The sequence below is a fragment of the Aphelocoma coerulescens genome, chromosome 2 (assembly GCF_041296385.1).
Source record: "Aphelocoma coerulescens isolate FSJ_1873_10779 chromosome 2, UR_Acoe_1.0, whole genome shotgun sequence".
Taxonomy (NCBI): domain Eukaryota; kingdom Metazoa; phylum Chordata; class Aves; order Passeriformes; family Corvidae; genus Aphelocoma; species Aphelocoma coerulescens.
In genome coordinates, this window is record NC_091015.1 from 125757989 (window position 1) to 125770545 (window position 12557).

The 12557-nt window shown below is 42.9% G+C and overlaps 1 protein-coding gene across 1 annotated transcript; it reads right to left on the reverse strand.

Moving 5' to 3' along the window:
• Positions 1-1001: 1001 nt before the first annotated feature.
• Positions 1002-4958, reverse strand: SNAI2 (snail family transcriptional repressor 2). The gene is made up of 3 exons (XM_069004724.1): positions 4365-4958; positions 3252-3797; positions 1002-2287 (listed from the first exon to the last, which is right to left on the reverse strand). The coding sequence occupies exons 1-3, from the start codon at positions 4441-4443 to the stop codon at positions 2106-2108; spliced, it is 807 nt and encodes a 268-aa protein (XP_068860825.1). The 5' UTR covers positions 4444-4958; the 3' UTR covers positions 1002-2105.
• Between the last annotated feature and the right edge of the window lie 7599 nt (positions 4959-12557).

The following is a 12557-nucleotide window of genomic DNA, read 5'->3' on the forward strand; positions in this document are numbered from 1 at the left end:
TTACTCCAGTGCACTCCTGCTGAAGCCCTGCTCCAGAACTCTGCTGGAGGAGACAGAAGGAATGTATGATCTACCACATTATTTTGCTGAAACACACTTTTATTCAAGAAATGTTCACCTTGTGTTTACACATCAGTAACATTCTTGGTAAATTGTTGGAATTTTATTTTTGCTATTACTTGTTCCTGTTGTACCCTAGTGTAGACATAGGGGTCTTCAGACTGGATACCAACAGGTGCTTGTCTGTTTTCTAGCTTTGTACTTTGCTAAAAGTTGAAAATGGTGTTGTTTCACACCAGACATTAATGATGAGACATGATTTGTTGATGTAATACTTTTATGTAGTTAAGATCTTGGACTGCTTAGTCAAATCACCTGAAGAAAAAAGATTTCTACTTTTTATTACGGAATAATTTCTTTCCTGTGATATATTACCTGATATACAGCTGTAATGCATTCACCTGACAGTCCTGTCATACATTTTAATAAAATATCTTTAACCATCTTGAAATTGCCATATAAAGTATAGTATGCTGTGACTTGACTACTACTTTAAAAGAGCATCATGCAAACATTGCTGGACTCCTGTAAGGCTCCACTGACTTTAATGAACTTTGGATCAGGCCCAGATTCCCTGATGTGAAAGTCTCAGGGAAAGTAGTATAAGGCCTCTCTAATAGCATCCTTTCATCTGTTAAAATGCAAGAAAAAAGTTGCTCTTAAATGTTTTTGAGAAAATATATTTCATAATGTTGTCATAGTTTTGTAAGTAGAAGAAATGCAAGTGTTTTAAAGCAGTGACTGGAAAAATGCATTGTATGGTTTAAAGTCTTTTAAAATGCAATGTATATATTCCTTTCTAATGTTTAGAACTTGTGGAGTAAGTCTTCACATCTGAAATTCACTTCTATCTTCATTTGGTCATGTAGAGACATTCACATTTTCCTATGTTCCAAAGCACACACAGAGTTGTTTTCTTTAATTAGAACAAACAACAGAAATCTTACTTAAAAATGTTTATTGTAAAAAAGTGGCTAGAAAACAACATCAGTTTCACTTCACACTTTCTTCAAGTTATCTATAGATGCTGCTATGGGCAACAATTTGCTTTCATTCATAACACATTCAATCATATAAAAATAAAAATATTTACATTATGTCCACATACTTTACAAAATCATCAATAAAAAAGGCACTTGGAGGGGTAATGCTGAAAATATTGCATTTCCTTTGTGCATTTTAAAAAAAAAATTGTAAAACTCCCATGGATCCCCTCTCTTGCACTTATTCCCGTTTTTTTTAAAAAAATGAAGTTTAGAGGAACTATTCCATATTAAATGATGGTCAAGCATGCACCAGGAATGTTTGAAGCTACAGTATTATCTTTTTTAATTTATTTTTTAAGGCACATGCAGTTAATTTGTGGCTTTTAATTTTTTCGTACATTCTCTTACACTTTTTTTCCCTCTTTTAATTATGCAGTTTTAAAGCATTTCAGGTCATTAATGAAGGCCTTGGCTTCTAATAAAATAAAATAAAAAAACACAGCAACGAATAATATTAAACATTTACTAAGGTAAACTCGGAATACTTTTTAAGGCACCTGAGATAAATGGTGTCTAGCAAAACTCACTTGGGTAGCATTTTCATTAAAGTTTCCACTTAAAATACTGTTTCTTTGGTTGAAATGGCTTGGCAGGAATGTATTGTTAACTTTGAAGCCTTTTCTAAGCAAGAAAAGACAACCTACATTTGGCTTCATCTATTAAGAAAGCTGATAATGCTGCTTCCTTTAGATCTACTTGAAATGTCATGCATGGCGTCTTTCTCCCTATTTCAGAATTCGCACTTAAGAATGCAAATGTTTGGCAGAACAGAAACTACTTAAAGCTCATTTCTACTGACATTCTAAGTTCTTCCACTAGTTTATTTGTTTGCTTGTTTGGAGATGTTTTGGTTTGTTGGTTTGGTTTCTTTGTATTTTGGGTTTTTTGGGTTTTTTTTTGGCTGAAAAGTAGACGAGAAAACGCCTTTGGATTTCCACTTATCATTTGGAACAGAAGTGGAGAAATGCATTGAGTCCAGGTAAACATTGACTGCATGACTCAGTGTGCTACACAGCAGCCAGATTCCTCATGTTTGTGCAGAAGAGACATTCTGGAGAAAGTTTTGGAGCAATTTTTGCACTGGTATTTCTTCACATCCGAGTGGGTCTGCAGATGAGCCCTTAGATTGGATCTGTCTGCAAAAGCCCTGTTGCAGTGAGGACAGGAAAACGGCTTCTCTCCTACAAAGGAAACATCAAGAAAAAAATAGGATAAAGATTAAAAAAAACAAAAAGCACATATTTGGGACAGGTAAAATCTGCTTTTATCCTAAGAAACAAATGAACAAAAAGAAATTACTTGTTATAAGAATAAAAAAGTCTAACAAAAAGTTAACCAGGCCACAGATACAGCAGCTTTCAGCACTGCTGACTGTATTTGCAGAACCCCAGTCTATTGAGAATATGCTGTTAAGTGCAGTCTCTGAAGACAAGCTGCTGACACCTTCTGCATCTACAGGTGCATGCAGTACTTCTACACTGGGCTCCTCCCAACATTTTCAAATATTTTCATAGAACATTTTCTGCTTAGTGCTTCGTGAATTACTGGGGAACAAGGGCTTTGACTGAAAAGCAGCAAATAGCTGTGCAGACATTACATTGTACCCAGCACTACACTCAAAACCCGGTTTTTGCCTCAATAGAAAAAAAACCCAACTACTTTGCTGATGATGTGATTCTAATTGCTAAGGACTTGAGATAGCAGATGCAAAACTTGCCAGCTGCTTAAGGAGTCAGAATGCAGCCCCTCATGCATTGATTGCTTTTTGCTGCCTGATTTCAGAGTCAGCTGCAGCCTTCTCAAAGTTAGCAATTTCCAAAGCCTAAAAGTTAACACAAAATCCTTAAAGGAAAATCTTCAGAGAGTGGAAATGGGCTAAACCATCCTAAAATTATCAGGGGAGCAGTGCTGATTTATGCCAGTATCTGGCCTGCAGTTACGAGACCATGCTAAACCCCCTCCCACCTTCCCCCTCTCCCTGCAAGAGGGAGAATTTAGCCTTTTAATGATTCATTTGAAATTCTGTGGACGCATTTCAAGGTTAGTTAAAAACCCTGCTGGTTTTTGCACCTGTGAAGAAAAACAGCAAGAAGGCATCCCGATGTTATAGCAACAAGAAACTGCAAATGTAATGCTTGCTCTTACCAGTGTGAGTTCTAATGTGTCCTTGAAGTAGCCAGGGTCTAGAGAAAGCCTTGCCGCAGATCTTGCAGACACAAGGTAGTGTGTGGGTCCTGATGTGCATCTTAAGCGCTCCCAGGCTGACATACTCCTTGTCACAGTACTTGCAGCTGAACGATTTCCTAGACTGGGCATCACAGTGCAGCTGCTTATGTTTGGCCAACCCGGAGAAAGTTGAATAGGTCTTGTTGCATAAACTGCACTGGAACTTTTCAGCTTCGATTGCATGAGGGTCTGAAAGCTTTGACTGGATTCTCTCTTCTTCATCGCTAATGGGGCTTTCTGAACCGCTGTGATCTTTGGAGGAGGTGTCAGACGGTGGAGGTGGGCTGACTCTTCCCAAAGATGAGGGGTATCCAGAAAGTGGAGAGAGGTCATTGGGTAATGGAGACGGTAGCAGCCCAGTTGTAGTCCACACAGTAATGGGATTGTAAGCTACTGAGCTCAGGATCTCTGGCTGTGGTATGATAGGGACTGGATAGCTTTCGTACAGGTATGGGGATATAATCACTGGAGAAAAAAGAACATTTTAAGGTAAGAGAACCAAAAAGTATTTCAAAAAGCAGCAAAACTAACACTTTGAGGATTAAAAGCTGGATAAATGAAAAACTCAGTAAGGTAATCTGAATATAAGGGTGATTCAGGAAATATTGTTTCATACACATATTCTGATGGGTAAAGACAGTGCCCTTGAACAGGCAAATTGCAGTTGGAGACTCCCTTCAAGGCAGCATGCCCCTTCTAAATCTGTGCAGCCTGACACAATGAAGCAGTGAAACTTCCTGAAGGATTTGAATAAAAGTTTCAATTCCACCACCAACAGATACAGAACAGGAAAACTCCAAATCCTTTCTAAGTAACTCGGGTTCAAGTGGGTGAGCACATTTTCATGATTCATTCTGGTCCGCACTGACATATTTCTCAAAACTCCCTCCTTGTAAGCAGGAGAAAATAGAGCAAGCAATGAACGAACCCGTCCCCTCCAGCTTGCAGAGCAATCCCACCCCTCCTCAGTCCTGCCACGCAACGACCGCAGCCTCAGAAGCGACGCGGTGGCACCAGATTTCGTTTTGTTACCTGTATGAGTGTCCAGCTCGCTGTAATTCGGCTTCTTGGATGAATTGAAATGCTTCTTGACCAGGAAGGAGCGTGGCATTTTGGACGCAGGGTTTGTGCTTCTCGCAGACTCTCTCTGTCCTTGCGGGTGCGTGCAGCGGTCCCGGGCGGCGCAGCGCAGCGCAGCGCAGCGCAGGCACACGCGGGCTCACTGCGGGCGCATCGGTGCCGCTCCTGGTCCCTACGGCGCTGCCGGCCCCGCGCAGCCCATCCACTCCCGCTTGTGCAGTGGCAGTGCCGAGCCGCCTTGAAAAGTGCTGTAAATACCCACGAGTCAGGTGCAGGGGGGAAGGGTTTTCCGCTCCTCCAATCGCTTCGGGATGTTCTCAAGCACTTTTCCAAAGAGGCTGTTTTTCTGGGAGGGCTCTGGGGCTGCTGGCTGTGGGATCCAATCCCACTCGGAGGGTTTGGTTCAGGTTTCAGCTCCTCCCGCTGGAGACAGCTGTGAACGGGGGAGAGAGCTCTAGCAGAGCGCGTTACCCTGCTCCGAAGCGGGGGGATGTGGCTCTGTAGAACGGCAGTCTACAAAAATGTATTGGTCAAAATGCTTGCAAATAAAGGTCAGTTTACCGATTCAGCTGAATTCCTTTTTTTTTTTTTTTTTTTTTTTTTTTTTCTTTTTGACAGAGACCTGGATAAGTCATAGGCACTGAAACTTCTTTTTCTTCTTCCCCCTACCTTCCCCCCCCTTTTTTTTCCTCCTTTTATCCCTTTCTTTCCCCTTTTCTTTTACCTCCCCCCCCCTTTTTTTTTCCTCTCCTTTTTTAATTTTTTTATTATTCTTTCTATTTTTCTTATTCTTTTAAACAAGTCTGGTTTCCAGATGTTTGATACGAGAGTTACAATGGGACAAACTGTTCATTAAGGGCAGACAGGGTACACGCATACACACGACACTACAAGATAACAAGTTGGCCGGCAGACCTAATGGAAGGCTTTGAATTGAATGGGTGCCTGCTCCATTTAGGAGCTGCCTTTGAATAGCTGTGCTTAGGAAAGGCTGGAGACGAGCAGCCTGCCTCCCTAACTTGCACCCTTCCAGGCAGAAGGACCAGACAGATACTGCAAGTGAGTTCAAGGAGAGGGAGAAGCCTTGGGAAGGATTATATTTCAGAGCAGGGTGATAGTCTTTATATAATATGCATACTGCTTCAGACTGTTCATATGAAGAATACTTTCTCTTCTACTTTAAAAATCTGCAGAATGCAAAACCTAGACCTTTCCTTCCTTGAGAGTAGTTATGTCACTCTTTTGCCTATCCTCTTAGGACACTGCCAAGGAAATTTTCTTAATTATCCAAAGCAGTTAAAAGATGCATAGATAAACAAACCCCCCAAAAATTATAGACTGGGTAATTTAAATATCTCTTAAATGTCCTTCTCCATTAGTATATTTTAGGACCTCTTGATTTCCTATGAAGGTATAATCTATGTTATGTATTTCATTTAAGATGAAAGTCTCTTAAATGTGCCACAGAGTATTCTGGTTATCTAGATTGATTTAGAGGAGATATTTAGTCACAGGTTTTTTAATTTTAAAATATTTGCATTTTGGAAATATGGACAGCTGAACACTGGTAAATTTCTAACACAAATTACACTGTGATTGACTCTTGGTCTGCCCTCCCCACCCCTTCCCCCCCTCGTTGTGTATTACCTACACCTGCCTGGGCACATACTGGCATGCTGTGCTGGTGTGACGCTGGAGCTCTCTCTCTCCTCTTGGGAGGAGGTGTGGAGGGTGTTTTACAGAGACCACCCCAGCCCGATTTTGCAGCAGGTGTTGGAATAGATGTGAAGGGGGAAAAAAAAAAAAAAAAAAAAAAAAGCCGGATGGGTCTGTTAAGACATGCAAGAGCAAAGTGCTTTGTCAAGCTGCATGACTTCTTAATCTTGGGGAATACCAAAACAAGTGCAGGGAAAGTTAGCCATTTTCAAGAACTGATTAAAAAAGATTCATCTGTTCAGCATCTAACTCTGGTGTCTGTTAGTGAAAGCTGCCATATCAATTTCCAAGTGTCAGGGAACATACCCAGGCTATGGAAGGAAAGGGAAAGTGGCAAAGAAAGGGACTTTCCAGGTACTTGCTTTGCAGCTGGGGCAAAAGGAACAGAGGTGGCTTTTTCCAGCTGAGAGAGCAGTGCTTGCAGAGACACAATCCGTTACTTCCCTCATCTCTACAGAAATGAAGAAATCCACAAAGCATTTTTAAAAGGTTGCATTTGTGGTCCTGCTTCCCTCTCAGCTCTGTTCCATCTGACAAATCCCTGTCCCCTGCCAGCTCTGGGAAAGCATTGCACTTCAGGATGTGAGGCATTAGTCTGTATCTAAATAGTCTGTTACACGAGCTGTGATTCAGACCTTGAGCTGGTTTAAGTTTGTGTGTTGAAATGAATGGAGCCATGCAGATTTTCACTGGCTTGGGATCTGTTCTTTTGTGTGTTTTGTTAAAAGTAAAGGGTCTGATTCAGTGAGGTTCTCTCTCTCGGGGCATTTTCAGCAGCATAGCACTGGAGTGATGCAGTTTAAATTAATTGCACTTATATAAATCACAGGAGCGTAAGCAGTTAGCCCACTGGCTGAGCTGATTGAAGGATGTTAGGAATTGGATAGAAGGCATGTTATTACATGGTCCTGAAAGGATATTAGCAGCACATACTACCTGAGTGAGGTCTGCTGTCAAAAAAAGGGAGAGTCTGCGTGAGGAGTGGGTGAGTCAGAGCAAACAGGTGTTCTGGGTGTTTACGGCAAATGTGGATGAGAGGGCACTTGGAGATGTGTGGCATCCATCCCCATGCAGGAAAGGCAACACAAAGGTCGAATGCAGAAGACAGGTTTCCTCTCCTTGGAGGAGCCAGGGAGGTGTGGAGGGTGGAGGGTGGCGGGTGGCTCTGATTGATGGTCACGCTGCCTGCAGGCAAAGCCTTGCACCCACCTCTGAAAAATCAGGCCTACAGCTTCCCTCTCACATTTTACAAGTAGTTGGTCTTTTAGGGATTCTTTATGTTTTTACTTTGAAAGCTCACGTAAAGCTGTCTTGTTAATGCCACTGTGCTGCTAATTGCCACTCTGCAAAGTGTGTAGGAAATGATCCAAGCAATTCTGCTGCCTGAAACCTTGGCATGTGCTTTGCAGCAACTAAATGATTAGGACCAGAGCTTCAACCCTACAGCAGAAATGGCTTCCCCCCCCACCTACATCAGGCCACTTGTTCCTGTGCACAGATAACAAACTGTGAGTTTCACTTTAGTCTCCCTGTTTCTGACAGCTCCACCAAATCCCTGTCCTTGTCAGGCTTTCTGAGAAGGACAGCAACATCATTATTTGGCTTTCTGGAAATGGAAGGGTGCCAGAATTACGTTTATTATCAAAGAGGGAAGAAGGACCCAAGCTAAGCCTCATCAGTAGCTTAGTTCTTCTCATGACAGCACTAGTGTCCCTACCAAGCATCAATACTAGCAAGAGAGTGGATCAGAAAATGTTAAATATCTGGATAAACCACAGCAGAATCAAGAAAAACTAGTTTCAGAATATTAAATGAATTACGTTTGGATCACTGTTCCCATATTTAATCATTTTGACTGCCACAGAGTCCACGGAAGGCAGCACATGGCGAGGTTTGGAAGAACCCCCAGGAGGCACTGAGCCCAGTGGAGCTTACTAAAAATAGCTCTGGAGGTTTATTGATGCAGGTGACGACTTCATCCTGGAAGAGGTAGAAGCTCAAGTAACTCACACCTACAGCATAGCTCTTGCAATTCATAAGCCTCCTACATTTCAAAGGAAAGTGTGAAATGGTTAATATGGGAAAAAGAAAGGTGGGTTTTCAATAGTCAGTTGAATGTGGAACATATCAACTCAGCTCCAGGGTTACCCTATGCTTTCATATTTCCCCTTTAGTGCCAGCTGATATATCCTGGAAAGTAAAGACATGGTGTGACTTTGGGAAGCAGGAAAAGTTTAGCAGCATTAGAAACTGAGGAATACTTCAAATGTGATTAGATTGGATGTCAGAGGGAAATAACCCCAAAATTAAGAGAGGGAAAACAATTAGACAATGGTATTCTCTTCCCACACCCCAACATATATGCCTTAATAAATTTTGAAACAAATTCTTGCTGACCTGAATTATCAGCAGAAATGGCAGCAAATTTAATGAAGGACTGTTATGAAGTCATGTCAAGCTCCAGTCTTGTAGGCTTGAAGTTCGATATGGTCACACTAAATCCAAGCATTTTGGAAGGTTTTCCCAGTCAAGTAAAAAATCTCTGCATTTTTAATGTTTTGCACCAATAAATAAATTTTTTTTCTAAAATCAGTAACTTTGCCAGAGTTTAGGTGTATTTAAGAGATGGTAATTGAACAGCAAAAGTCTGATTCAGTCTGAACTTTCCAATAAGTCAAGTGTGTCTCTTAAGGATCTAACCCTGTCAATATTTTATATATATCTATATGAAAATAATTTTCCTTACAAATAAACTTGCATTTATTAATAGATGCAAAATGGTTCCTTTTGGATCAAGCAGTTCGAGCAGCTCTGGCTTCTGTGTGCACTCTCCTTCACACCTGTGTAGCTTCACCGACTTAAGAGGGGTCATTTTAGAGTCAAATTAGCCCATAATGAAGGAACCGGTCATAGTTCAATTTTCCTACATTGTTTCTACATGAAGATATTTTAACAATGGGCCAAATTCCCCTGTCCTTCCCATCTGGAATATCTCCACTGGCTGCAGCTGACCTGTTCCAGATTTACTCAGGCAGAACTGAGATGCGATGCTAGTCCAGTGAGTACAGCCCTGTTAATGTGCGTAGTGCTGTAACAAGTACTCGTTCCACAGAAGTGTGTTACATCCCAGCCCAAGCCACTGCTCTCTGGAAAGCAATGCCGACCTTCCAGTACGCCACTGCGTTATTCATACGAGGAACAAAAGACTGGAGAACGCTGCCCTTGGGATGCAGGGAGCGAAGCGAGGGCTTGCACGGCGTTGTGTGGTTGGAAAGAGCCACCTGCTGGGCACAGCCGCCGCCGGGACACGGATGCTCCGCGGAGCCAGGGCCGGGCCGGCCGCCCCACCGTGTGGCCAGCCCGGGAAATGGGGATGCTGCCGGCCCCGGGATGGATCACCGCCCTACTCACTCATGGGGGCTCCGGGAAGGGAAGGACGGGGCGCCAGCAGCGGCAACGAGACGGCTAAATCGCGTCCCCAGCTTTTTATATGGCTGACGTCTATGACTTGAGTACATTTTCATCGTTATTGTTCATTGCCTACAGCAAAGTGAGGCATGAAGGCATCATACGAGATTTCCTAGGAAATGCATGTCTGTGTGTGTGTTTGTGTGAGCACCCAACAGAGATCATAGAATGGTTTGTGTAGGAAGGGACCTTAAAAATCATCTAATTCCAGCTCCTCTGCCATGGGCAGGGACACTTTCCACTAGACCAGGTTGCTCAGACCCCCCATCCAGCCTGCTCTTGAATACTTCCAGGGAGGGGCCATCCACAACCTCTTTAGGCAACCTTTCCCAGTTTATATTAAACATTTCTTCCGAATATCTAATCTAAATCTACCCTCTTTTCGTTTGAGGCCATTCCCCCCCTTGTTCTATTATTATAAGACCCTATAAAAATCCCTCTCTTTCTTGCAGGCTCCCTTTAGGCACTGGAAGGCTGCTCCAAGGTCTGCACAGGGCCCTCTCTGTATACTTATTTGTCATGTATTGTGCATACCTCATTACAGTCTACAACATGCTCATGAGGGGAAGATGAGGGGCAGGCACCGATCTGTTTTTTGTGGTGACCAGTGACAGGACCCGAGGAAATGGCCTGAAGTTGTGTTAGGGGAAGTTTAGGTTAGATATTATTAACAGGTTCTTCACCCAGAGGGTGGTTGAGCACTGGAACAGGCTCCCCAGGGAAGTGGTCACAGCACCAGCCTGGCAGAGTTCAAGAAGTGTTTGGAAAATGCCCTCAGGCACATGGTGCGATTCTTGGGGCTGTCCTGTGCAGCATAGTTAGTATTTCTGTTTGAGTATAAAGTCAACACTTTGCTGCGTCAACAGCAGGTGAGACCTGCTGTGTTTGCTGCAGTGTCACTCTTCTGTTTCATCCTGAGGCCTAAGCACCTTCTGTAATCCCTGCTGCTTAAAATGACAGTAGTGCTACAAGGCTGGTTCACCACCTGTGTTGCCTATTCTTCATTCCCTCATCTAAGTTTATCTATTGCTTATACACTGGATTGCAGGTTGATGCTTTACTTGGCTATTCTTATAACTTCTTGCATTGGCTTCAAGAACTTTGTCTTTCTCAAGGACCATTTGGAAGTTCCCAGGACCCCGGAGATTTCTGACAGTGCAGATCTCTCTTCTTCTGAGAACCAGCTTCCTTGCACTCAGACTTGTACTCTGCTCCTGGCTCTGTTAAGGTTGATAAAGACATCCTGTGGTATCTTCTGCTATCTTCTTAGACAATAACTGTTGCCAGCTGCAGGCCTGATGTCTGAAAGTCCTGTTTTATCTGTTATCGCTGGAATAGCTTTGAGGGCGGGCTGATGTCTGGAGCCTTTTTTTTTTTTCCTCCAGCAGTACCTGGCAAAAGACGTAGTGCAGATTGCGAGGGACTGGGTGATTCAGCATGCCAGAACCCATTTTCAACATTGCAGCCAGAGACTTTTTTAGTCCCAGACAAATCAAGCAGTATATCTTCAGGATTACCACACAGTGACTTCCTTACAGGGCTGTGTTCCCTGATGGGAGGCTTCCCAAACATCCAAGACATTTTTGAGGGCTTTTCACCATCAAAAAAAATGCTAAAGACTGCAAAAATGAAAAAACACAGCTGCCAACTCTGGATTCCATGAGTTTGAGGGTGTCTGGGATTTCTGCTCTCCCCACTTCCTTCCTCAGCACCTCCACCAGACCTGAGGGATGTCTGCACTTTGATTTTCTTACTAGGTCTTGTGAGAGCCTTCATCTCACTACAGCATGTGCTGGAGGAGTCGATCTCCTTACAGTACATCTCTGTTAGGCTGCTAGAGAGGGCACCAAAGGAACTGTTATCTTTTCCTTTCATGGTGTGGACAGTCAGACACAGCATTTCAGCTGAACTTCTGGCTTGCTTTATTAATGTTTTGTGGCAGTGGTACCGCCTTGACATCAACTATTGGACATTTCAAATAATAGTACCTTTGTTTGTTTGCTTGTTTAATTTCTGTGTTAACAGCTGGCTTCAAAAGTGTTTTACTGCATATCGCCAGCACTTGGCCACACTTCTTCACACTCATGTTGTGCAGCCTCTTGGATGTGGTGGAAATGAGCTGCAGCTCTCTCTGCACATTGGCTAGAAATGGGTACATCACTGCTCTCAAAGCTCAATTAAAGCTGTGTTGGTATGGCCAACTTTTGAATCAGCTGAATTTTTGATGATATGTCTCCCTAGCATCCTTTTCCACGGTCCTGAATATTTCTTCAGCAATAGGTCAGTGCTCATGTACTTTTCCTGTTTTTCCTGTTTAGAAATGCTTACGCTGAATTGGTGCTTCATCAGTATTCGTCTCTGCAAGGTGGTATGAAGTGCACAGTGAATGGCTGTCTCTAGGGAGATCATTTGTATGCCTCCAATACTGCATGAAGACTGCAGCAATCTCAGTTTTGTGACACAAGTATTGAATTTTTTCCTTTTTGGGGATATGAAACCAGTGTTTCTCTGCAGTCCTGTTATGTTTAATACTTCTCATTCTTCCCCAGAGCTGTGACCTGGTGGTGGGGTCTCATCAGCATATCAGCAGCCTTCCCCACAGAGGCTGCTGAGGATTTACCCTCATCTCTGCTCAGATTGCATTTTGACTTGTGGAGTGTCTATGTTATGGGTAGCATATACCAAGAAACCTGTCTGTACTGCTTTTCCTCCAATTCTTGCTCATGCTTTAGCTCTTCGTCAATTCTACCTTTTAGATTCACTGCAATAAAAGACAGAGTGGCAGACCTTTCCTGGACTCACCACTGCCAGTAGGGTTTTTGAGTAAGATAGACAACAACACTGAGAAACTGCACTGCCACAGGTGAATTGTATATGTACAGATATGGATACACGTGTTTCTACATGGAAGAGGTTAGAGACTGCCTTAGAGGCTTAGCCTCGCAGCTGACTCATGTCCTC